General features: G+C 48.7%; 1 protein-coding gene across 2 annotated transcripts in view; it reads left to right on the top strand.

Moving 5' to 3' along the window:
- The window catches only part of EVI5L (ecotropic viral integration site 5 like), a 1,151,000-nt gene that overhangs the window by 314,552 nt on the left and 809,941 nt on the right, over positions 1 to 26,507 (top strand). For both annotated transcript variants that reach the window (XM_078681273.1, XM_078681266.1), the window contains exon 4: positions 14,614 to 14,803. In XM_078681273.1, the coding sequence (XP_078537399.1) occupies positions 14,614 to 14,803 (190 nt within the window). The remainder of the gene's footprint in view (positions 1 to 14,613; positions 14,804 to 26,507) is intronic.

Here is a 26,507-nt window from a genome sequence, read left to right on the forward strand (position 1 = left end):
GCCGGGATATTCCAGCGAGCAGACAATTCGCTCAATGGTAACAAACCCACCCTAAACTTAAAATACAAGGCCCTGTCAAAGGATTTTGAGATCGTGAGGAAAAGTCAGCCCATAACGCACCTGATGCCCAGGCTGCTGGCGCAGGACACCTCTTAGTTTCCATCTTGAACAATTACCAAATAAAGAGACGGGCGCTGGAAGCAGGAAGACAAGAATAGAGTTTTATTTCTCATGAGGAGAGCCTGTCATTTCAGACACTCGCATAGTGTCGTCAGGAGGTGCTCTAACAAGTTCTCTGAGGCTTCGTCTTTTATACACATGTTTATGATGCACAAACATTCCTTATTACAATAAAGACGCTTTGAAGTAGGAAAAGGCATGCTTGGAATCCCAGCTTCAGGCCTATTCCCATACCAGTCGCTCAGATGTCATCCTCCCCTCCTGAATGTAACAAGAGAGATTGTGATCTCTCAGCCGGACATTCCTACAGGACACGAGGGCAGGAGGGGATGATCAGGTCAAAGGTTGGTCAGGTGATAAGGTCGGACACTTCGGTTGGTGTATCACGGTTTTGTTATGCTGGGCAGGGAAAAGGGGGATGTACATCCACGAGGCTTGGTCTTAGGACTTGGGACCGGGTCGAGAGGCCAAGTGCAGCCGGGGGGGGTTGTCAGCTGAGGGGAAGGGTGCTCTTGGGAGGAAATGGGGGGGTGTGGGTCAAGTAGGAGGGCTACTTTTAGAGCAGGGTCACGCAGAGGGAGAGGGTCTTGTGGCCGATGCATGAGCAGTGCGCGCGGGGAGGGGTGCCGGGGACAGATGGGCAGAGAGGCCATGGTGTCTAAAATGGCTGTCGTGTACGTGTGTGCATGGGTCTATGCTGGCGGGATAACACAGTAAGTGTTTAGCGATATCCGTTCTGCTTACAACAAGGGGTACAGTGAACACAAATGAACGCCGCTTATGTACATATATATTGCCATTTTCAACAGTCGCCGCTTTTTTACATAAGCAAGTTCAGTTCTAAACAGTCGATACGATTGGCGGAATGCGGTACATATCATTTTACATTTGTTGGGTTATTCATACAAGTCTAGAGATCGGCATAATACTTAGTTGGAGTCAATCAGGAAAAATGTTCCGAAACATTATAGAATCAAGTTCAGACTTTCTCTCCGGTGACATCAACATACAGTAAAAGTACTCTGATACCTTCGGGTCTTATCAGTGCAATAAGAGACTTTTGGAAAACCAAATACATGAGTGACCGATGAAACATTTTAAAAAGCAATACAAAAAATTGTTGAGGGAGGAATTCAATTCGATACAAGCAGTTAGTCAAGGGGTGGGTAGAAAGTTCAGGAAGGGGGGTTTTCGTCACAATGTCTTTTTAACAGAGTCCGTCTTCTTTTGTTGGTGCTGTTGAGCACCGGCGGTGGAGCTATAGGTCCAGCTCGGATTCATCCTTACGCGTTGCAGGGTGCGATCAGTCCTCTGCTGTTAGATCACAGTCCTGTTTCCTAACTGATTTTCTTAGGGGTGCCTCATGCTGGGCACCTGCGTGTCTTTCTTTTTCCGTGGCAAAACCTTATTCTATAGTCAAAAGTTATGCGAAAAGGGTGAGGTTGTTGAATAATCAAGGGAAGAGAGGGAGGAGTGGGATCAGATCTCTGAGCACACCAAGGGACCAAAGGAGCAAAGGACGACGAGCAGGCAGGCCCATCAGTCGGGCTCAAAAGGGACGGGGACTTCAGGCACGAGTGGGTCAGCAAACCGAGGGCTTCAAGGTAGCCCTTCATTCCTTAATCTGCCGAGTTTGAGAGTGGTGCCTCGTCCCGCGTCTCGTTGCTCCGTGACTCCACCTTTGGTCGCGGTCACACGTGCTTCATGATCTGTGGCCAGGCTGTGCGTCACGTCCAGCTCCTCTCTCCGGTTATTGTATCTTTGAATGAGTACAAAATAAGTTTTTAGAAAAACTGGCAGGAGAAGACATTTATACATCTCAATTCCGTCCCCAATCCTATGTAGGTGGGGGATAAGTTCATCGGTCACAGTCAGAAGTCATCACTTATGGAGGATGTAGGAGGGCATTTATCATTGAATTTATAAAACCTGTTTGGCGTTCATTCATGACGTATTATATGAAACTCAAAATCGAGTCTTTATGTATAGACTCGCCTTTCTCTTTACCCCAAGTACTGACAATCTTACATTTCCCTTCGGGGTCGGCTAACTCTTGCAAGCAGGGGCGTTATCGTCATGAAGAAGGGGGAGGGGGGGCAGATGTAAAACATGCTTTCCTTGGGGAGCGACCGTTAATCAAGGTCATTAATTACGCTTCGAGGGTAGCTGACATGAAGCTGGGGTTAATCGGGGGAAGCGGGGACGCTTTGGACAGGGAGCTGGGGTCAATCGGGAGAATCGGGGGGGGGGCACTTTGGACATCCGCACTTAATTGCAGAGGGGTGAGGTAATCTGTGCATTGGGAATTGTATTTGTAGCGAACTGAAAAACAGAAGGCCATTGACGTTATAGTCCCCCTATAAAAAGCCAGATTAGGGGACATCAGTCGTCTTACCTGTCCTTTCCTTCATTACCAACTCGGGTTCTATCGTTTTGCAGAAAGGAGAGGTAGTAATATGGCAAGTCACAATCGCTTTAGTTCCTGTTAATTTTGCTGAACACCTTTGTGTTCGAGGAGATCCAATTATGTTAGGGAGAGAGAGGGAGAGAGAGGGAGAGAGAGGGAGAGAGAGGGAGAGAGAGGGAGAGAGGGAGAGGGAGAGGGAGAGGGAGAGGGAGAGGGAGAGGGAGAGAGAGAGAGAGAGAGAGAGAGAGAGAGAGAGAGAGAGAGAGAGCGAGAGAGCGAGAGAGCGAGAGAGAGAGAGAGAGAGAGAGAGAGAGAGAAAGAAAAAAAAAAAAGAAAACACCCCCCGCACTCTAAATGGTCCATTTGGTACACGTATGACATGGAGAGAGAAAGGGAGGGAGAGAGAGAGACGTGTACAATAATGGGTCATTCAGTGCACGCTCAACACAGAACAACAGGGGTTAAGTAATACGGAAACACAGGCAGAGGGATGACGTAGATCCATACATTACGTACACACATACTCAGGCGAGGGAGACAGTACATGTATTATATACAAAAATCCAAGACAAGACATATAACCGTTATTGGCCATAATGATCTCTTCCTGTATGCTGCGCATCCTAAGCTCTTTTTACCCTTTTCTTTCCTTTTATTGTCGGCTGCCTTTACTGGTCTGTGTGGTTTTACACACTTACGCCTTTGGCAACCGGTCAAGAACTAACCCGGTCGGGCTAATGTGTTTCCAGGCGGAGGCAACAGTGGGTGTCAGTTGGGAGAACAATAGGGCAGCTCTGAGTTTCCGGTCCATGAGGGTGTGGAAAGGATGTAGTAATTTCTAAACACTGATAACCTTCCTAGTCCTCCAAACGGAGGGTACTAGAGTAAACCTCACCGCAGAATATTCTTTAAAACCTTCCCTATTTAGTTAAGTGTAGAATACTTAATCATAAGTGCACGTCATTTTTGGTTGTATTATTCGGTGTGCCAAGCGAAGCCACATTTTGTATTTTCCGCTTCAGGCTGTCCTCTCAAGCGCTAAGTTCAGGGTATTGTTCGCTCATCGTGTGTAGGTACCATAATCGAACGCCTTCTTCCCGTCTCTTCGTCCGCTAGATCACCATTTTCTTTTTCGTATTGTAATCGACGTTCCAATGTGACCTGCAGAAAGATGGAAAAAGAAGGGGGGCGGGGGCAGCATTTAAAAACACATCAGCGCGCATAAACCCGAAAAGGCTTTTACTTACTACATACTCGGCCTATCTCCACGGAACGCAGTCCTTGCCAACTCGGCATTTAAGCCCAGATGGACCTTTTAGTGTGGGAAAGATGATTATCGGAAGCCGGTGGATAGCATAGGTCACCCAAGTGTGGTATTACGGATCGTATGTAGGGAGGCCAGATGGCACTCCTTCGGGGCGACTTAGGGGTATTTTAGCACAATTTCCCTGATACAGGTCGCATATAAAGTTTAGGCTGAATTCCAGGGTCTTTTAGCGGTTGCTTTAGGTTGTACAAAAATGTGCAAAGTACATACAACAAAAACCTGGACCATTCATATTTGCAGTATTTCTGCGTACTATACTTTTTAAGCCTTAACTAATCGAGCTGAGCCATTTCACCTGTAATTCAGCTATATCGGAGACAGTGGTCAGTTATTCGAGACTTACCAATTCACACGTGACAACTACGTACGTTTTTCTCCAAAAATCTTTAATAAAAATGTCGGTGCATAAATACGGGCCTACAACCCCGTGGGCCCGCCAGAACTGTACATGTGGGAATACTTATTAGTGGAAAACCTAATGGTGTCGGTGGTCGTTGATTTCATACTAAAAGTGCGACAAGTGCAACAAAATCATATCGAAACTTCAGTGTGAGCAAGTATCAGAAGTGTTGAAATTTGAACTTTCAATGATCATGATGCGCCAAACTTATCAACAATTCATTGTCCGAATGTTCAATCAGCACCCATCTCACTTCAATTCATTGTTTTTAAAAACTGTATACATATTTCATGACATCAAGGCTGAGCAATCGGGGTACAACAAGGAGTTGAAAGTTTCATTTGTACCAGCGCCATTTTGGGTGCAGCCAGGCAGACCCAGGCATAGTCAAAACCTCTACCAACTCGTGGTTGGCCCAGAGCCTCTTTCGGCAGTCCAAAAAGTTCCGTTAAAGGGCAACAGAAAGGATCGGCAGTATGAACCATCAGTCAAAAGAGGGGGGAGGGAGGCAACATTTTTCCCTACCGGGTCATACTGGGTTTTTCACCGGAACTGATCCGAACTGTAGTCTGCAGGATTTTAGTCATTCAAATTGAGGCTGGCGTCAGCATGGGAGCGCCGACGTCCCGCGGCTACATTTTCATCGTTCCGCGGGCAATCATGGCAGTCATTCCCCATCGGGGGTATCTGCGGGGGTCGGGGACTCCCGCGGCTCCTATAGAATCTTCAAGGTCGAGGAGAACTTTTATGATGGTGGAATCAACAAGCAACCGGGCCATTCCTTCATGCCGGGCCCGCTCTTGCAGGGTCGACCGCCATTTTGAGAGTTCGGCAGCCACCGGCAATCGCGGGGTCAAATGAGCAGACGGGCTCCAACCTGTCGGGCGAGGCGTCGCAGCACCGCCACAGTGGACGAGACCCTGCTGGGTGAGTGGAGCGTCGCTGCACCGTAAGAGTGGACGAACCCTTTGCCGGGTGCGAGGAGCGTTGGGGGTGCAGCTGGGGAGCCTTCACCTGGGGAGGTGGGAGAGGCTCGTTCGCGCCGCCTCTCCCTCCCGGTGCACCCCACGGCGTCTCGCTTGACATTTGTTATGGCCGGACCAGGCGATGAGGACGAGGGGGGGGTCGGAGGCATGTGCAAGACATCCCCCCCCCAGTGTTGTCGCAGCCATTATTGAAGAAGTGGGGACGTCTGGCACGTTTCGGGCCGGGCCTACAGCCGATGGCAGCCGGACGCTTCTTCGCCCTGGCCCCAGGAACGGGTCCCTTGGTTCATCCGGGGGACAGGTCTTGGCGCGTGGTGCCGCCTTCGGGCTATTCGCGTAGTGGTCCTTCCACCCCAGGCCGCCCCTGACGGTTTTTGTAGACTTTAAAACGCCCAAAAACTACTAGAAAGTAGCCCAAAGTAGCCCAACATTGCTACTTTGGGGAAGGAAGGACTGGAACGGCGTCAGGCAGACGGCGAAATGCATTGTGGGTTTCGTTTGTCGTTGCAGCCGTTTGTCATGTAAATAGTTGCTTTGAATGTTTTTTTGTTTGTTAAAAAATAAAACGTTTTCACCTGTTACTTCGCTATAGTGTTGTATATTTTCTATTATTTGCCTAAGGTTTGTCGTTAATTGGGCGGTGTGGGTGGTGGAGCCAAGCTGTCTCGAAGTCATAGCGTTGAGTTCGGCTTTCCTCACCAGTTTCATATTTCCTGAGGGGTTGTTCCCTATGTTTCCATTTCAGCGAGGTTGAAAAGAGATCTCATCAGCGGCCTACTGATTTTACTCGATTCCTTTTCTTTTCCCTAACGATTTGTATATATATATTTTTTTTTCTCTTCCTTTTTTTATTTGCTAGCACGATGCAGCGGCTAATCCGCATTTTTTTCTTCTTTATATTTGTCCTTTTGTATTAGGGGTGCCCTCCTGGCCGAGCCAGATGACCTACCTCTAATAAATGGTCCGGGTGGAACTAGTTTACCAATCAGTGGGGAGTAGATAGGCATGACAGATTACAACGAGGGACAAAGGTCCGCATTACGTACCCTTCATTACTTGCAAAGACTAGACAGAACATTTCTATTCCACGTTATTTGCAAACAGAGAATGCCTCAAAAGAACTATTCCTTGAACAATAAATGTCCAGACAATCAATCAATCAGTGGGGAGAAAAACAGGCATGACGGATTAAAACGGGGACAAAAGTCTGCATTACCTATCCTTCACTATCTGCAAAGGGGGTGGCGGAATATTTCTATTCCTCCCTGTTTGTAGACAGGGAATATCTCAAAGAGCAATAATCGATAAAAATCGATAACAAACAATCAATGGGGAGAAAGATAGGCATGACGGATTACAACGGGGACAAAAGTCTGCATTACCTACCCTTCACTATCTGCAAAGGGAGGCAGAATATTCCTATTCTTCCCCGTTTGTAGACCGCGAATGTCTCAAAGAGCAACAGAGCAACCAATCAATCAGTGGGGAGAAAAATAGGCATGACGGATTACAACGGGGGACAAAAGTCCGCATTACCTATCCTTCACTATTTGCAAAGAGAGAGGAACGTTCCTATTCGTCGCTGTTTGCAAACAGAGAATGTCTTAAAGAGAACCAATACTTCAAGTAGCAACCGAGACTAAATGAACCAATCAATGAACAATACCAGTCTTAAATACTGATTCCAAAACAATCAATCAATCAATCAATCAGATGGGTAAAGCCATCCTACCAATCGGACGTAAAGATGTCCTACTTAACCTTACCCGGACCGGACCATGTGGGCAATTCTTCGCCTTCCTTTCTCCAGCGCCCCATCGTTCTCTTTCTCCATGTGTTTACCGCAGCTTTCCTGTGGGATTCCAGTCAGGACAGTAGGTCACTTGAGAGAGGTCCGTTCAGAATCGGTGAAGTTCATTCAATCGGCAGCCGGACGAGGGCCCTCTCAAGGCAGGTATACTCCAATCGTTTAGATGTTCACCCCATCGTCTGGACCTCTCTTACCGGACCTTATGTCGCTGATGGACCCCGCGTTGGGGCGCCAATTGAGGAAAAGTCAGCCCATAACGCACCTGATGCCCAGGCTGCTGGCGCAGGACGCCTCTTAGTTTCCATCTTGAACAATTACCAAATAAAGAGACGGGCGCTGGAAGCAGGAAGACAAGAATAGAGTTTTATTTCTCATGAGGAGAGCCTGTCATTTCAGACACTCGCATAGTGTCGTCAGGAGGTGCTCTAACAAGTTCTCTGAGGCTTCGTCTTTTATACACATGTTTATGATGCACAAACATTCCTTATTACAATAAAGACGCTTTGAAGTAGGAAAAGGCATGCTTGGAATCCCAGCTTCAGGCCTATTCCCATACCAGTCGCTCAGATGTCATCCTCCCCTCCTGAATGTAACAAGAGAGATTGTGATCTCTCAGCCGGACATTCCTACAGGACACGAGGGCAGGAGGGGATGATCAGGTCAAAGGTTGGTCAGGTGATAAGGTCGGACACTTCGGTTGGTGTATCACGGTTTTGTTATGCTGGGCAGGGAAAAGGGGGATGTACATCCACGAGGCTTGGTCTTAGGACTTGGGACCGGGTCGAGAGGCCAAGTGCAGCCGGGGGGGGGTTGTCAGTTGAGGGGAAGGTGCTCTTGGGAGGAAATGGGGGGGTGTGGGTCAAGTAGGAGGGCTACTTTTAGAGCAGGGTCACGCAGAGGGAGAGGGTCTTGTGGCCGATGCATGAGCAGTGCGCGCGGGGAGGGGTGCCGGGGACAGATGGGCAGAGAGGCCATGGTGTCTAAAATGGCTGTCGTGTACGTGTGTGCATGGGTCTATGCTGGCGGAATAACACAGTAAGTGTTTAGCGATATCCGTTCTGCTTACAACAAGGGGTACAGTGAACACAAATGAACGCCGCTTATGTACATATATATTGCCATTTTCAACAATCGAGTCCAGATAGGGTTCACAGAGGGCCACATCCTTGATACTAAGGAACTCGGTGGTTGTCCTGGTTTGCTTGGGATTGGAACTTAATTTGTTGGCTACCCACTGCCAGTACATATTTTTGAGGACAGCTTTGGGGGTAGCGCTTCTAGATACCCAAGCATCCCCGAGTCCCAGATCACCAAGCAATGTTTTGACATCGTTGAGCCACCCAATTTTAGACCAGCCGGACATTGACAATATTTCCAACAGCCCTTCCGCATAACTGGCAAGTTCAGGAACCCTCCACAAGCGAGCCCACAACAATAGTGGGCGGAGTTGGGCCTGGTCTTTAATCGAGCGGCAACCCATATCCAGCAACAGGGGCAACGTAGATGTACTCTGGGGGAGGGACATCAAATCCTTCAAAAATGTATTCTCCGATTTGGAGAGATGATCAATGTTGTTTAATCCCCAGAGTTCTGCCCCGTAAAGTGCCGCACTAACTCCTCTTGCTCTATAGATGTCTAGAACTGGGGCAATAGGTCTAAATGAGGACGAGCGCTGCTCTTTAAGTAATGCCCCACCACCCTTTTATGGCTCAGCAACATTTTCTGGAGGTGAGGACCCCACTGCATGGAATCAGATAGACGGATACCCAAATAGTTGAATTCCTTAAACCTTTCTAGCGGCACGAGGTTCAATACAGGTGGTCGACCAAGCTTCCTGGGTGGATTCAATACCAGATACTTGGTTTTATCGGTATTGATTTTGAGCCCCCTACTGGTACAAAAAGACTGGAAATTATCCAAAAGGCTCTGTAAGCCCATAGGGGACTTAGAAATGAGCAGGGTGTCATCAGCGAATAGGAGAGTTGGTATTTTCTTGCCTGCCAGAGAGGGAGCATCAGATGGTTTATTTAAAAGGTGCTCCACCACTCCGTTCACATACAATGAGAACAGAGTGGGGGCAAGAACACAACCCTGGCCGACACCCCTATTCACTGTGATTTTAGCGGTCTTCTGGCCCTGAGTACCCCACCTCACCTGGGCAAAATTCCCAGTATGCAATTTCACCAGTAAGGACAAAATGTATGCACGGATCCCTAAGTCTGAAAGTACCCCCCATAAGCGATCCCGAGGCACCAGGTCAAAGGCAGTCTTTAAATCGATAAAAGCGAGGTAAAGACTGCCTTTGCCTAGTACAACCACCTTCCAGCATATGAGCATCAGTCTGAAAACCTGCTCGATGGTCCCCGTGCCTGACCTGAATCCAGCTTGGAAATCCGAAAGGATTTTGTTCTCAACCTCCCACTGGAGCACTCTTCCGAGAACCACCTTTCCAGCTACCTTCTGGGTGGAATCTATAAGGCTTATAGGGCGATAATTTGCTGGGTCGTCCCGACAGCCCTTTTTAAAAATCGGGACGACCTCGGCCCCCATCCAAGAGTCTGGAATCGCCGCACCATTAAAGGTAGCATTAAGTAGGGTTGAGATAAGCCTCCCCATTCTTTGGAATTAAGGCGGAGTAAATCCCCGGGTAGCCCATCAGGGCCTGCTGCTTTATTTGGCACTAAAGATTTGATCACTTCCACCTCCTTAGCTGTAAAGGGGGGGCCTCGCTCTCCGCAGAGAGGCCCAGAGATGGTAATGTCATCAACCCCTGCCCATCAACTAGATGGGTAGAATAGAGAAGGGAAAAGTGATCAAACCACACTTGCCCACTAATGTTGCATGTGATAAGGGTGCTATCGGGCCTGTTCCTGGTCCTTACCAAGTTCCAAAAACCACCGGCATCCCTCCCCGCGCCGGCTACCTTTTAGGTCGCACCAAAACTGGTCATCCCAGTCCCTCCTTGCCTCCCTAATGGAGAGCCTATAATCCTTTCTAGCGGCCCAAATCAGCTCTGGATCCTTCAACTTAACAGCCTTCACCAGGGCTGTTTTCGACTTCCGGCACTTTTTAGAAAACCAGCCGAATTACACTTTGGTTTCTGATGCCCCCTTGCAAGGGAATCCCTACATGGTTTTATAAATAGGTTTCCCAAAGCTTTGGTAATATAGCAAAAGAGACCAAAAAACCTCTGAGGGATCCAAGGTGAAAGTGTCCAGCCTGGTCATGGCCGCTTCCATCAGGGCCCCTATATTCTGCACCAACCCCTCATCCAGTGCAACCATACACCATTTAAGGCACCTCCCTCCATTTGATGGGCGAACTTCTGAGCTAGTTCTTAATTGTGGTTCGTGTAAGTCATTTGTGAGCAACCACAATGAGTTTAAACTTAAAGATAGCGGATTATGATCGCTATCCGCGGTAGACAAGACTTCCATGTCACGCATGCAACTCCAGAGCTTTAGATCGAGTAAGATGTAATCTATCCGTGAGCAGTGGTCTACCCTATTGAACGTATGGGCACCTGAAGGGTCTGATGGTGTTCTACCATTCACTGCCCTCAAACCAAATTCTAAGGTTAAGATGTTAAGCTGAATGGACCGTTGGGACCATCTCTTAATAGGTGGAATAGTGAGGGCAGGAATACCCCTTCTAACATCCTCATTGGAAGTGCCTAGAATGTCTTCAGCTGCAAGGGGCTCAAAGGTACAGTTAAAGTCCCCTGAAACCAGGACATATAAGTTCTTGTTACACTTACTGAGCTCCTCTCCAGGGATAGAAATAGTTGGAGATTGATAACCACCTTTAGTGCTTCTAGCGTAAATATTAAATATCTCCAGTGTGCGCCCTCTTCGTGGTCCCCTGACTGACAGTCTTAGTATATCAGGGGATTTGGATACTAGGTGCCTGGTGTGGCAACCCAGGGAAATACTAATCCAAATAAGGAGGCCACCTGAGGGGCGACCTCTCCGGGAGTGGGGGGGTGGGGTTGCTGGTACAAAAAACGTAGTGTAGCCAACCTTATGGCAGGGTTCCACACTCCAAGTCTCTTGGAAGATGCATATCCCAAAAGACTCGATAAATAAGTTCCAATCAGGAACATCTAATTTCCTAGAGATGCCTGCTATATTCCAACTGAGGATCCTCACATCATTACTCGTATTAACATCCTCAGAGGAGTACAATGTATCAGCCGGACTAGACCCAACACCAGTCTCCATAAGCATGTCCTTCCGCTCCCCAGACCTACAGATATTCTCCAGATCCGACGGTCCAGAGACAGAGTTGGACCGATCAGAAACTCCGCCCTCAGGGACCTCGGTCACCTCTCTATACCCAGACAAATCCATATCCTTTGGAGGGCTCTCAGCTAGCTTGACAGGGGAATGAGTACCGTGTCACCAGCCATAGCCCAACCTGTATACCGCTCGACCTCCCACGGGCATATAGCACTGATGGGAGTCATAGTCCGCTTGAGGATGGAACATATTGTCCCTCCAACCCCTAGGTTGGTAACTAGCAATTGGTTGAAAGACGGGGAGAGTTTGGAAATGGGTGAGTTCATATGTGCTAATTCCTGAATTCCCTAAACTAGACTGAAGGGTGCAGATATACCTAGCCACCCTGGAATACCTGAAGTTAACCAAAATGCAATCACCTGGCAGATCCTTAGTCCTATTTCCAACCCAACTGACTCTTCTCAAGTGGAGAACCTGACCAGCAAATGAGTTGGGAAGAGGTCTGTTTTCATTTAACCAGAACATCGTTTTATTTTGGAGTTCGTTATACGATTCCTGGAAGCAAGGTTTGCGAAGTGGTACCCCAGTGAGCACGACTACATACAGTTGGCATTCTGGTGGTAGGTTGATATGGGGAAGATCAATATTACCCTTGTTGGCTATGATAGGCGTATGGGTTAGATCAGATTGTTTGCCATTTAGGCCCTTGCTATTTCCCATAGTAGTATTGGAGACCTTGCTCTGGACAGTCAAACTTTGGCGGCGCCTTTTGGACCCTTTATCCAAGATAGAAGTCTTACTAGTTTGGACATTGGTTTGAATGGATCCATCTTGAGTAGGAGAGTTAACACACACTTGGAGCCCTGTAGCTTCCTCTGGTACTGTTTGCCCCCTCACCTCTGGAGATGTTAAATCCAACTGAGTATCTTTTGGCAGTTCTGGTGCCCCCTCCCTGATTTTAGTGTGTAATTTAATTAGGGACTTAAGTGAAAAAAGTTGTCAAGAGTGGCCTGCTCAAATCGATCAAGCCTCTCAGTCAAGACTTTCACCCTTTCGAGAACCGGGAGTATAAGAGATTTCATCATTTTCTCAATTTGAGCTAAAGGAGGCAATTGGACAGGGGTAGCCAATGTGGTGGTAGGCGCTTGCTTTCCGCTCTCCAGCTCACTCAGGGTGCGTGTCGCCTGGGCACCACTCAGAGGAAACCCTTGCGAAGAAATATTAGTGTGGTGGTTCCCAATCTCCCCCCGCCCTGTCGATTTCACACAGCCCTTAAAACATTTACCCTTGAACTTCTTTGAGGGTTTTAAGTGACCAGCCCTTTGATGATCTGTAGCTCTTTTCCGTTTAATGGGTGCAAATCTGGGTCCGCTATTACACTGCCTCTAAATTTACAGGGAGTTCTTTCGACGATATAGAGATGCTAGTAGGAACTAGGCCCCCTACAGATGGACACAGAGCGGGCCCCAATGTAGGCCGTGTAGACGGATATATGCTACAATTAAGGGCCTTAAGCCTGTCCAGACTGGCCCTGATAGCTCCTATTCTTGTCAGGTATGGACCAGATGAGGCTTCATCAGGCAGCTCATCTATCTGCACTGGGGATACAACCAAACTCAGTGGTCCTAGGGAGGAGCGCTTTTGATTAAGGAACTCATGTGAAAGGCGGCCCTCTGTGATGGCAATCTCTTTTTCAATTACCGAAAAGGCTCTGGTAATGAACTGATCCATCGAGCCAATAACAGAACCTCCCCCAGCCCCCTTTCCCTTGCCAGATCGAGTTGTCATTGGCATCGGCAGGCACACTGAACTTTCAAAACAACTACCGCCAAACAGCTAAACTGCAGGATATATCAAAATACAATACTCGATGGAAATATGTTAAAGTACAAATTAGGGGGGTGGCCCAGCCCAGCCTTGGCCAGCCCCGGACGGCCACAGACAGTCCCGCCCTTGTCCCGCGACGCGGGGGATGACCCCGTTTTTAAAGCGCCTCCTTGCGCGATTTCTCGGGTGGCGGCTCCCGGCCGCGTTGCAAGCTGGGAGCGGTAGTTCCTCACTCCCAGGCCCCCCCCCCCCCCGCCCCCCCCCCCCCCACAGCAGCCACTCAAAGATGTTTTCGAATTGCAGCGGCAGGGGGAGAGCAGCAGCGGCGAGTCCGGGAAAAAAAAGGTGGCTGGCACGAAGTCAAACAAACCCCTGGCAGGGCAGGTAGGGGTCAACCAAAGTTCGCTGTCACTGCTGGCAGGGTCCCCGCTCCACCAGGGATGACGCATTTTTTAAAGCACCTCCTGGCGCGATTTCTCGGGTGGCGGCTCCTGGCTGCGTTGCAAGCTGGGAGCGGTAGTTCCTCACTCCCAGGCCCCCCCCCCCCCACACAGCAGCCGCACAAAGATGTTTTCGAATTGCGTCGGCGGGGGAAGAGCAGCAGCGGCGAGTCCGGGAAAGAAAGGTGGCTGGCACGAAGTCAAACAAACCCCTGGCATGGCAGGTAGGGGTCAACCAAAGTTCGCTGTCACTGCTGGCAGGGTCCCTTCCTAAGCAGTTTTGACAATTTTAACTTCAAAACAGTACACAAAAATACGGAAATTGTTAAACATAAAATAAATACACAAATTATGAAATATTATATTCAATTCATTAACAATTATTTGAAAATCAGTAGTATAATGTGAACGTTCAAAATGTTTTTTTTTTTCTAAAAGATGAAGCAATATTCTCGATTCTAGCATATCACTTTTTTGCTACTTATGCATGCACTCTTTTTTATGTCCATACAGTTACTTCAGTTGAGGCCTCCAATTGGCCATTGTAGTTCCGATTTTTAGTACTTGGGCACCTTCCCGCAAAAAATGATCAGGATCCCAACTACATTTTAAGCTTCCAGTTTCTGATTACTGCTTATTTGCAGAGCATTTTAAAAGTATGCATTTTCAATTTTGGTTTAAATTATGTCTTTTAATAATCTGCTTAATTTTCGAAATATTTGCAGACACCCTGAATAGGTGTTGGGACTCCGAGGGGTCCACGAACCGCATGTTAAGAACCGCTGTACTAGAGTTTTGAGTAATGGTAGCCCTGAGTTAGTTTGTTTCTCAGCCTCCTCAGCCGCCCTGTTTCTGGAATGTCCTCTCTGTTGTGTGTGTGAAATGTGACTGTTTTTCTGTATTCATACTGTCCTAGGTTTCTCAGCAAATTGGTTGAATGTGCAAATGTGTCAGTTTGTAAGTTATTTTTGTCACTCTGACTTGTACTGTTCTGACAGGCTCCTGGAAGCTGATTCAAAGTCCTTACGTTCGATGAATGGCTCGCGTAGGAATAGCGGCTCTTCTCTTGTCTCCAGCTCCTCAGCCTCTTCCAACCTGAGCCATTTGGAGGAAGACACCTGGATCCTCTGGGGTAGGATTGTCAATGAATGGGAAGACTGGAGGAAAAGGAAAGAAAAACTGCTAAAGGTGAGTGATGCGTTTGTAGCAAACGAGAGATCACACCTCTTGAGCACATTTACATTTGCTCACAATAAGCATGTTAAAAGTGCCAGTATCACTAAGGAAAAAGCTCTATCTCCAATGGGTACTTCTAATTACAGATTCGTTACCTTATAATGTTCCCCAGGTGCCAGATTGGATCTGAAGATGTATTTCATAGTAGTGTTCCCATGTGCTGCTAGGTGGCAGCGTGCATCTCCTCGTTGGCTCCACGCCACCCCAGGAGTGATAGACGGAAGTGGCATATAAGCACTATCTCTTTATCTTTGACGTCCATTCATTTCTTTCCATTCCTTTTGATGTAGACTCTGAGCTCCACTCCTGATTTTGTTTCTTTTTGACAACTTCCAAAATGTTTTACTGTGTTTTAGGATACAATGTCCCCAACGAAAATGGCAGGTTTTGGCCCATGCCATAACTGCAGGAAGCAGATATCAGTCACAGACCCCCACAAGGTGGGTCTTTGGTGTCTGGGATCAGGAGATAAGTTGTATGATAAGTGACAAATTACCGCCCAATCTCCCTTCTCCCTTATTTAGCTAAGATCTTGGAAGCCTGTGTCACAGGTTGTCTCACAGACTTCTTGGTGGAATCTGAATTCCTTGATTCCCATCAAGCGGGCTCCCGCCCAGCGCACTCTACAGAGGCGGTAATCCTCACAGTATTGGATACTCTTCGTAGTGAGGTCAATAGTGGCTCCCCACAGGCCCTTGTTCCGCCGCCTTCGACACAGTCTGTCATAGCACGCTCATACAACGCCTCAGCAAAGTCGGAATACAAGGAAAAGCTTTGGACTGGATCATCTCGTTCCTCGCCGGAAGAACCCAGAGAGTCCGCCTCCCCCCATTCAAATCAGAGGCCACCGAAGTCATCTGCGGCGTACCACAAGGATCATCACTCAGTCCTACCCTGTTCAACGTTTACATGAGTCCTCTCGCATCCATCGCGCAACAACACAACCTCAACATCATCTCCTACGCAGACGACACCCAGCTGATCCTCTCCCTCACCAAAGACCCAAACACCGCCAAAACCAATCTACACGAAGGAATGAAAGAAGTAGCCGAATGGATGAAGAACAGCCGTTTAAAACTAAATTCTGACAAAACGGAAGTCCTCACCTAGGATCATCCCCCTCTGCCTAGGACGACTCATGGTGGCTACCGGCCTTGGGTACAGCACCCATACCTACAGATCACGCACGTAACCTGGGCTTCATCCTAGACTCCTCCCTCTCGATGACCAGACAAGTCAACGCCGTCTCATCTTCATGCTTCAACATCCTACGCATGCTCAAAAAAATCTTCCGTTGGATCCCCACCGAAACAAGAAAGACAGTCACCCACGCACTGGTCACTAGCCGACTCGATTATGGAAATACCCTTTACGCCGGAACCACAGCCAAACTACAGAAAAAACTCCAACGCATCCAAAACGCCTCAGCCAGACTCATTCTCTTCCAGGGGATACTCATTAATAGTCATAAGCACTGAATTATCTCCGCCCATGAGCGGGAACCCGGAACACATAACAATATACATATATATGTGTAAATATATAAAAAAGTACATAATACTAAACTAATTATACACATATACATGTATAATAACCATAATATGCAGCCTAACATATATACATAGTCTAATAAAGCCAACATTACACACGTTCTGAAGCATGAAAATATGCTGTATATAAATGCAATAAACAGACATGAGCCCAAAATGCATTTCATAACCATGAAAAACTTTTATTTTCATCAAAGAACCTGTTGTAAACAGTTATTAGCCTAAAAGGCTGCATATGAAAAATTGTCTGTGTACAGAAAATCAGACTGGCACCCTGCCTTTAAGGCCCCAGAGAATCTGCACACTTTGCCTTTAAGGCCTCTAGGAGAACTCTGTTCCCATCATGCACCACAGGTGACAGTTAGGTCAGTTCTTTTTTCCGGCTTGTTCTGTGAGGAACCTGGAACTTGAGCTCTGCTCATTTGTAGTATTTTTCTGTCAGAAGTTGGTTTTTCTTACCTTTTTTTGGCAAAAGATTATTTTGGAGGTGTTTAATATCTTGTTCTGACTAACTGTTGGTGATTTTTTTTAGTCAGAATGCCACCTTTATTTTACAAATGTCCTTCCTGTGGGAAGAAGATGTCAAAAACGGATCCACACTCTGTTTGTGTGGTGTGTCTTCCAGCTTCTCATAAGGTGGAAGATTGTTATCACTGCCTCAACCTTTCTAGTTGAACTTTAAGAGAAAGGGAGAAAATGAGGTTGCTGTGCCTTCTGGAGAGAGAAAATCGTGGTGAGAAGAGTTCCAAGGGCTTATTATCATCTGCTAAGCCATCTTCTTATCCTAAACGTCGAAGATCAGCGTCTCCAGAAGGTAGAACTAAGAAAAATCGACTCCAGGGAGCGTCGCCGCCAAAAAAGGTGCGTTCGACGTCGAGATCCAGATCGCCGTCAGCATTGTCGGCGTCGAAGAGGGCTCCGTCGACGTCGAGAACTTCGCCGGTGAGGCAAGGTTCAGCGTCTCGACAGTCGCCGCCGAAATCCTTGTCGACGTCGAGACATCTGGTGTCGATTGCTGTAAAGACGACGTCGGGGCGCCACGTTCGACGTCGAAGACTCGTGAGAAATCGACGTCGAGGGAAGAGAGGCGTCCGACGTCGAAGGATGGTGTGTCGACGTCGAAGAAAGTGTCGTCGTCTAAGGATAGACCGAGGTCGAGAGAGAGACTTACGACGTCGTCGAAGAAGAGGTCGAGGTCGAGAGAAAGGACGGCGTCGAAGGATTCGACGTCGAGACCTAAAAAGAGAAGATCAAGGTCTCCATCGCGACATAAGTCGATGTCGAAGCTTGCTTCGGGCTCGAAGCATGGAGTGTCTAAGTCTCCCCCACCTGAACACAGGTCGGCGTCGAGACTATCAAGACCGGCCTCTCGGACCTCAATTAGGTCTTTGTCGAGGTCAGACATCAGTCCAGAACATATGTCTTCTCCGCGAGACCAGCAAGACAGGTCTGCGGTGGGGCAAGAGATAGTGCACCAGGACTCTTCTGTGGTGGCTCATTCGGGCTCAACCTCAGGGCAGGTGTCGGATGACAGACAATTTGTGCCCAGACAACGGACTCCATCTGGCTCATTGGTTTCTGAGCACAGTGTAGTTTTCAGAGCCTCCAAGTCTTCAACAGGACTGAATATTGTGCAGGTGTCACCTGAGGCTTCACCTGAGCGGGTAGGGCGGCCTATTAACTTGTCACCGAGGTGGCTGGAAAGCCTGAGACATTGGAAGATGCGTCCAGATGCAGGACTGATGGGGATGAGGGCTCCGGTCCCTCAGACGGAGCTGCATAGAAGATCACGCTCGAGGTCCTTAGTGAGAGAGAAATCACGTTCAAGGGAACGAAGGAGGCAGCGATCTGCAACTCCTCAGAGGCGGAGTAGAACTCCTTCACCATCTTCTACGTCATCTAAGTCTTCTTTAAGATCTTCATATAGAGACTATTCTCCCACTATTTCATCTACTCCTCCGTCCAGAGTGTCTCCAGTGGATGATTTGGGCACATTTAATGATGTGTTGTGTCGTGGGGCGAATAAGTTCAAGATCAAGATGGCAGTTCCCCAAATAGCAACGTCAGTCATCTTTGAAACCCTGCATCACAAGACGACTGGTAGGCCTCTTCTGCCGTTAGTGCCTGGGTTGATAGAACCAGCAATGAGAACATTCTTAACTCCGGCCACGGGGGGTTCAGGTCCTTCTAGGATTGCAAAGAAGTACAGGGCTCCAGCAGAAGATCCTTTATTTTTGCGTTCTGACCCTCCTCCAGATTCACTTATTGTGGCGGCAGTCAGAAAAGCACATTCTGCAGCATCTACCTCTTCTGCTCCACCTGAAAAGGATAGTAAGAGTATGGATTCCTTGGGGAGAAGAATGTGCAACACCTCAGGTTCGGTCATGAGAGTGGCCAGTGCGTCAGCCTTATTGGGCCGCTATGATCGTCTGCTCTGGGACTCAGTGGCTCGTTTTGCAGATAAACTCCCTAAGGAGGATCAGAAAGACTTCCTGGAAATAGTGGAAGGAGGAGGATTGGTGGCTAACCAGAGTATTAGTGCGGCTGCTGATGCGGCGGATCTGTCAGCTCATGGTTATGCACATGGTGTTTGTGCTAGACGTACGGCTTGGCTTCGCCTTACGGGGCTAAAGCCGGAGGCTCAGAGGAAAATGGTAAATTTACCTTTTAATGGTTCGACTCTGTTTGGATCTCCCGCTGACGACAAAATGTCTAAAATGAAAGTGGAGTTGGACACTCTGAAGGCCGTAGGTCTTGAAAAGAAAGAAGAATTTAGACGTCAGGGTAATTTTCGTCCCTTTGACAAAAGATCTTTTCAGCAGAGGGGCCAACAGACGAATTGGTCCTCGCAAAATCAAGGCCAGAATCAACAGAGGTCGCAATTCCAACAGCGACGACCTGGACGAGGCAGAGGCAATGGAAACAGGCAGCAATCATCTGCTACCAAGCAGCCTCAAAAACAATGAACGGATGCTTCCTCCACAACCGTGTGCCACTCCGGTTGGAGGAAGTATTGTGTGGTATCTGGACGAGTGGAAGCAAATCACAAAGGACAGATGGGTTCTGAGTATCATTCAGAGCGGGCACCTTTTGAGATTCAAGAAGCCACCTCCTGTCATACGTCCTCTAAAGATGGTTCAGTGGAATATAAAGCGCTTGCAACAGGAAGCGAACGTCCTTCTGAAGAAGAACGCCATAGAACCAGTACCATCTCAACAGAGATGTCAAGGCCTGTACTCTCGATTTTTTTCTCGTAAAGAAAAAAGGTCCAGCTACGGAGTTCAGACCCATTCTGGATTTGAGGCGATTGAACAAATTCATTCGGAAGGAGAGATTTCGAATGCTGGCTCTTCATCAGATCTTCCCTCAATTACACCAAGGGGATTGGATGTGCTCCATCGATCTGAAAGATGCTTACTTTCATATTCCGGTATCCAGAAAACATCGCAAGTTCCTCAGGTTCCAAGTAGGGGCTCATCATTACCAGTACTCAGTACTCCCTTTTGGCCTGAGATCAGCTCCCAGAACATTTTCAAAATGTATGGTGGTAGTTGCGGCTTGTCTTCGAAAGAGACGGATTTTCATATATCCGTACTTAGACGACTGGCTTCTGAAGAGTTCATCCCCATCGCTACTAGAAGAGCATCTATCGATATGCCTCCAACTCATGTGCAAGTTGGGTCTGCAAGTCAACTACAAGAAGTCCATAATGAATCCCACCCAGAAGATCCACTACCTGGGTGCACAACTGGACACAGAAAAAGAAAACGTGTGTCCTTCGGAGGAGAGATGGTCATCTATCAAGGCGAAGTGCGTGCTTCTCCTCCAGTATGCACGTCCGACAGTTCGGCAAGTGTCCTCTCTCCTGGGGTCCATGGCATCATGTATATTCATCGTGCCAAACGCACGTTTGCAGATGCGTCCTCTGCAGCAGTGTCTGGAAGATCAGTGGAAACAGAGGACGGGATGCTGGGAGGATCGAATTCAGTCGGCAAGAGATTCCATTCGGTGGTGGATGAAGAAGGCACACTTAATGAAGGGAGTTCCTTTTCATCAGGACCCACCAACGCAGACTCTAATCACAGATGCCTCTCTCCAAGGTTGGGGGGCAGATATGGGCCCTCTGCAGGTACAAGGGCTATGGTCTGACTTCGAGAAAGGATATCACATCAATCTACTCGAACTCAGAGCGGTCCATCTTGCTCTCAAGTCCCTGGCTCCATCTCTACAGACTCGGTCCCTCCTGGTGCAAACAGACAATACAACTCCAATGTATTACTTAAACAAGCAGGGGGGTACCAGATCCAGGACTCTGTCCATAGAAGCCCAGACCATCTGGCATTGGTTACTTGCACGAGACCTGTCCATAACAGCAGTTCACCTACCAGGGAGTCTCAACTCACAGGCGGACGGCCTCAGCAGAGACTTCGTCGAAGCGCACGACTGGGTTCTCAACGAAGACGTCGCGCACAGCATTTTCCAGGCTTGGGGAACACCAGACAACGATCTGTTCGCAGACGCGGCAAACACAAAATGCCCCGTCTTCGCGTCCAGGTTCTCCCAGAAAGGGTCTCAAGGGAATGCCCTTTTGATAGACTGGTGTCAAAATTTGCTGTACGCTTTTCCACCGACACCGTTGATACCAGCAGTGATCAACCGGATGTACAAGACCGACTCCAGAATGATACTGATTTGCCCGGAGTGGCCACGCCAGTGGTGGTTCCCAGATCTCCTCCGGTTGTCAATCAGGCCACACAGGACATTGCCTTGTCGCCCGAATCTTCTGTCCAAACAGGAGGGGCGAGTGTTTCACCCCAATCTGCCCTCCCTGCGCTTGGCAGCATGGCTCCTGAAGTCATCCAGTACGGGCATTTACAGCTGAATCCAGAGTGTATGAACATTCTTAAGGAGGCAAAGCGGCCTTCTACAAGACAATCCTACGGATTTAAGTGGAAACGCTTTTACCTTTGGTGTCAGGGTAAGGGTCTTGACCCTATTCATGGTCAAGAACAGGTGATCTTGCCTTATCTTCTTTACCTTGCTGAGTCTGGTTTGCAGTTTAGTTCTATCAAAGTCCATCTTGCTGCAATAACTGCTTATAGAAAATCGCCAACACAGATATCGTTTTTTCGGATGCCTGTGGTGAAGGATTTTCTAGAGGGGTTAAGGAAGGTGTTTCCTCCAGTCAGGTCTCCTTCTCCACCTTGGGAGCTTAATGTGGTATTGACTAAGTTGATGGGTCCACCCTTTGAGCCCATACATAAAGCTTCTTTGCAACACTTATCTTGGAAAGTAGCATTCCTGGTGGCCATCACTTCTGCTCGTAGAGTGAGCGAAATTCAGGCTCTGTGTTGCAAGGAACCGTACACAGTTTTTTCATGGAAACAGAGTGGTGCTCAGGACTCATGTTATGTTATGTTATGTTAGTTGCATTTTAATGCGCACAGCTGCTCCAGCGAAGGAGCGTCCTGGCGCAGGGAAAGGTAAACACAACACAACACTAGGTCCGGTAACAAAAAGCAAACAGTAAAAGCTAGAAACAATTAAAACAGGAAGGTTTTCAGGGCCCTACGGAAAGACATTAGGTCATTCGAAAGGCGGATTTCCAAGGGGAGCGCATTCCAGAGGGTTGCGGCTTTCACGCGGAAGGAGCGACCCCCCATCCGACTAAGTCTGAAGCGGGGGACGACCACCAAGGACTGTCCAAGGGATCGTAGTGAGCGGGTAGGAACATAGGGAGAGATCAATGTATTCAGTATTCCGGGTGCCAACTCTCTCAGAATTTTAAAAACCAGGCAGAGAGCCTTGAATTGGATACGCTTGCATATCGGGAGCCAGTGCAAGGACCGCAGGGTGTTAGAGGTGGGGCAGGTTCGAGGCAGACCAACCACCGCCCTAGCCGCCGCGTTCTGGACTCGTTGTAAACGGAGAATCTCGGCTTGGTTCGCTCCTAAAAGGAGAGAACTGGCGTAATCCAACCGCGAGATGATCATTGCTTGAATGACCAGCTGTCTTGTAGGAGCATCGAAGAATCGCAGCAGGGGTCTTAGCCCGCGTAGTACTCCAAAACAGCAGGCCGCCACTCTCTTTGTATGAGTCACAAAGCTTAGCGTGTGGTCAAGCCATACTCCGAGATTCCTGAGTTCCAGGACAGGGGCCGGCGCTGATCCCAGCTCTGGAGGCCACCATTCGTCCCCCCAGTGGTCCGCTTCCCTTCCAACGATCATCACCTCTGTTTTTGACGCGTTCAGCTGGAGACAGTTGTTATTCATCCAGCTGGCCACCTCTCTCAGTCCACTTCGGAACCTGAGGGCATCCTGCTTGGCATCCCCGCTGATCGTAACCGCCAACTGAGTGTCGTCAGCATAGGAGACCATGGTAAGGCCCCATTGCCTGACGACCTCAGCCAGCGGCTGCACGTACAGATTAAAAAGCGTGGGACTCAGCGAGGAGCCCTGAGGGACCCCCAGGTCCAAAGGATGGTACTTGGACTGAAAAGGAGGGGTGGCAACGCAGAAGGAGCGATCACTGAGGAAGGAGCGGAACCACTGCAGAGCTGAACCACAAATGCCAATGTCCTGCAGGCGGTGTAGCAAGATGCGATGGGAGACAGTGTCAAAGGCAGCGCTCAGGTCTAGTAAAATAAGCGCTGCCGTTTGACCTGCATCGAGCACACTTCGCAAATGCTCAACCATTGCCAGAAGGGCCGTCTCGGTGCTGTGGCCAGCACGAAACCCATTCTGCGTGGGATCCAGGACATTCACAAGGGTCATATGCTCCGTGAGGGCCCGATTTACATGGGCCTCCATAACCTTGGCCGGCCAAGGGAGCAAAGATATAGGGCGGTAGTTTTCAGGTCTCGATGGATCCAAAGATGGTTTTTTTAGGATCGGGGAAACCACCGCTTGCTTCCATTTGGCAGGGACCAGGCCAGAGGTTAGGGAGAGGTTAATCAGGGAGCACACTGCTGTGCGGCCCTGAAAAGCAACGTCCCTGAAGAGAGCAGATCTTACCGGGTCTGCAGGCGATCCAGACTTGACTCGCAGGGCCCACTTTGCGAACTCCTCATTGGAGATGGTAGGAAGGGAGTGCAGCGATGGACAGCTGCTAGAGCCGCTCCAGGGAATCACAGGAGACAATGTGCTTGGAAACGCCAGATAGATCTTCCTGACTTTATCCAAAAAGAAGGTGGCTAGGGCTTCACAGTGGGCAGTGGAACTGTCCAACTGTGGGGGAACTCTCTTTGCCATTAAGTCTTTTATGGTCTTAAAGATGGTTTTAGTCGGGTTAAGGCTATTTCGAAATTCGGCTGCGTAAAACGCCGCCCGGGCCCTGCATATAGCTCGATGGTAAAGCTTAACTAAGGCCAGGTAGATGGATTTCTTGTCGGCATCGTACGACTTACGCCACACCCTTTCCGCCCGTCTGCAAGAGGACTTCATTGCACGCAGCGCGCTGTCATACCAAGGGCTAGCCTGCCGAGGACTGGATTTGCTGGAGATGATGGGTACCAGGGCGTCCAGCGCCCTGGTAATCCAGTTACAGAACCGGTCATAGCCCGAGGTGGCATTCAGCAGGGGACCTAATGGCTCAGCACCCAAAATGCGGTGCAGGTCCTCTAACCTTAGTTTGTTCCAGTGACGCCGGGGTATCCGCAAAGGAGGCGGTATAGTAGGATTAGCAGGGAGGGGAAGCCAAGCAGACACCAGATAGTGGTCAGACCATATCACAGGATCAACCGCCACAATCCGAACATCAGAGAGAGTGGTAAAAAACGGATCAAGGGTGTGGCCGGCCACGTGTGTAGGCTGAGAAATAAGCTGGGTCAACTGCAAAGCCTCTAAATCGGCCAAAAAACCACTGATGGCCAGAGACTCTAACCTATCAAAGTGGAGATTAAGGTCGCCCAAGATAGAAAAGTTTGCACATCCACTAGCCAAGAGGCTCACAGCCTCCGGAAAGGCACCTCTAAAAGCTACATCGCTGCCTGGAGGGCGATAAACAACCATCCCTGACAGCGAGAACTGTGGGCTGATGGAAACCTTAAACAGCGCACTCTCACATCCAGCAATCTGCAAGACCGTCCAGGTACATGTATAGGCGGATCTGATAAATAAGGCGATCCCTCCACCTCTAGAGTGGCGGTTGGATCTGAAGCATGAATAGCCCGGAGGACAGGCAAGATTGACTATGGCGTCATCAGTATCTTGTAGCCAGGTTTCAGTTACAGCCAACAGATCTGGTGTCTTATCCAGAATGAGGTCAGCCACAGACAGATGGTGTTTCACTAGAGATCTGGTGTTCAGATTTAAAAAACGTAGACCAGATCCCAAGCTACCAGGCAACGGAGAGAGACCAGGAGGAGCTCGTGGGGCGGGAGAAGTGGCGAGCTCGCGAATACCTACAGGCTGGTCCAATGACCATCTGTTGCAAGCACACTGAAACGGGCCACACAGCGGATGGTGGGGTGTGGTAGAGCAGCGTGGTAGAGTATCTCTGATGGCAAGAAGCGAGGCACCGGAATACATAATCATCCTGACAGGGCGACAGCTACGGACACACAAATATACACTAGGTAAAAATAAAAGATAAACTCCCTGGCGTACCGCGCGTACTTAGCGCGGACGGGCGCAGACGGGCAGACTCTGGCTCGACTCCGGCGCGAGTCAGGCGCTACCGCTGCGCGTCACCGCTGCGCTAGCAGAGTGAGCTTTAAATACCAGCTCACCTGGGCTACATGAAGCGCTAGAGCGCTGCAGCAAGTGGCACAGGAGGCAGAGACCACCCCAAGATGGCGGCCAAGCGCCACGAAGAAATTACAAAACCGGTGAAATTCCGCGAAAAAACGCGGTGGGGGCACAAATTAAAATGCAGGTATGAGGCCAGAAACAGTTATACAATTAAAACGAGGCTCCAAACAAAATAGTGCAAATGTCAGAAAACGAGGTTTAAAATCAATAATAAGCGCAGCACGCTTAAATGCGACTAGTATAGCGCATGCAGGCACCTTTCCCAAGGGAGGACAGTGGGAGAGCTCGCCTTAAATACCAGCTCACCTGGGCTACATGAAGCGCTAGAGCGCTGCAGCAAGTGGCACAGGAGGCAGAGACCACCCCAAGATGGCGGCCAAGCGCCACGAAGAAATTACAAAACCGGTGAAATTCCGCGAAAAAACGCGGTGGGGGCACAAATTAAAATGCAGGTATGAGGCCAGAAACAGTTATACAATTAAAACGAGGCTCCAAACAAAATAGTGCAAATGTCAGAAAACGAGGTTTAAAATCAATAATAAGCGCAGCACGCTTAAATGCGACTAGTATAGCGCATGCAGGCACCTTTCCCAAGGGAGGACAGTGGGAGAGCTCGCCTTAAATACCAGCTCACCTGGGCTACATGAAGCGCTAGAGCGCTGCAGCAAGTGGCACAGGAGGCAGAGACCACCCCAAGATGGCGGCCAAGCGCCACGAAGAAATTACAAAACCGGTGAAATTCCGCGAAAAAACGCGGTGGGGGCACAAATTAAAATGCAGGTATGAGGCCAGAAACAGTTATACAATTAAAACGAGGCTCCAAACAAAATAGTGCAAATGTCAGAAAACGAGGTTTAAAATCAATAATAAGCGCAGCACGCTTAAATGCGACTAGTATAGCGCATGCAGGCACCTTTCCCAAGGTCCTGCATCCTGCTTTTCTGCCTAAGGTGGTGTCGGATTTTCATATTAACCAATCCATAACATTGCCTACTTTCTTTCCAAACCCTTCGAGTCCGGCTGAGCGGACTTTGCATTCATTAGATCTAAAGAGGGTTTTGAAATTTTACTTAGATAAAACGAAGTCGTTGAGACACACGGACCGTTTGTTTGTGAACTATGGTCCTACGAATACTGGTTTGGCAGCATCCAAGAGATCCATTTCTAGATGGATAGTGTCATGTATCTTACTGGCTTATCAGCTAGCCCACAAGTCTTTATCAGGTAGACCTAGGGCTCATTCTACGAGAGGGAAAGCTTCTACCACAGCTCTCCTTAGGAATGTGGCTATGTCAGAGATATGTAAAGCAGCTACTTGGCGTTCAGTGCATACGTTTACACGCCATTACTGCTTGG

This window comes from Lissotriton helveticus, chromosome 1_1 (assembly GCF_964261635.1).
Source record: "Lissotriton helveticus chromosome 1_1, aLisHel1.1, whole genome shotgun sequence".
In the NCBI taxonomy this organism is placed as follows: domain Eukaryota; kingdom Metazoa; phylum Chordata; class Amphibia; order Caudata; family Salamandridae; genus Lissotriton; species Lissotriton helveticus.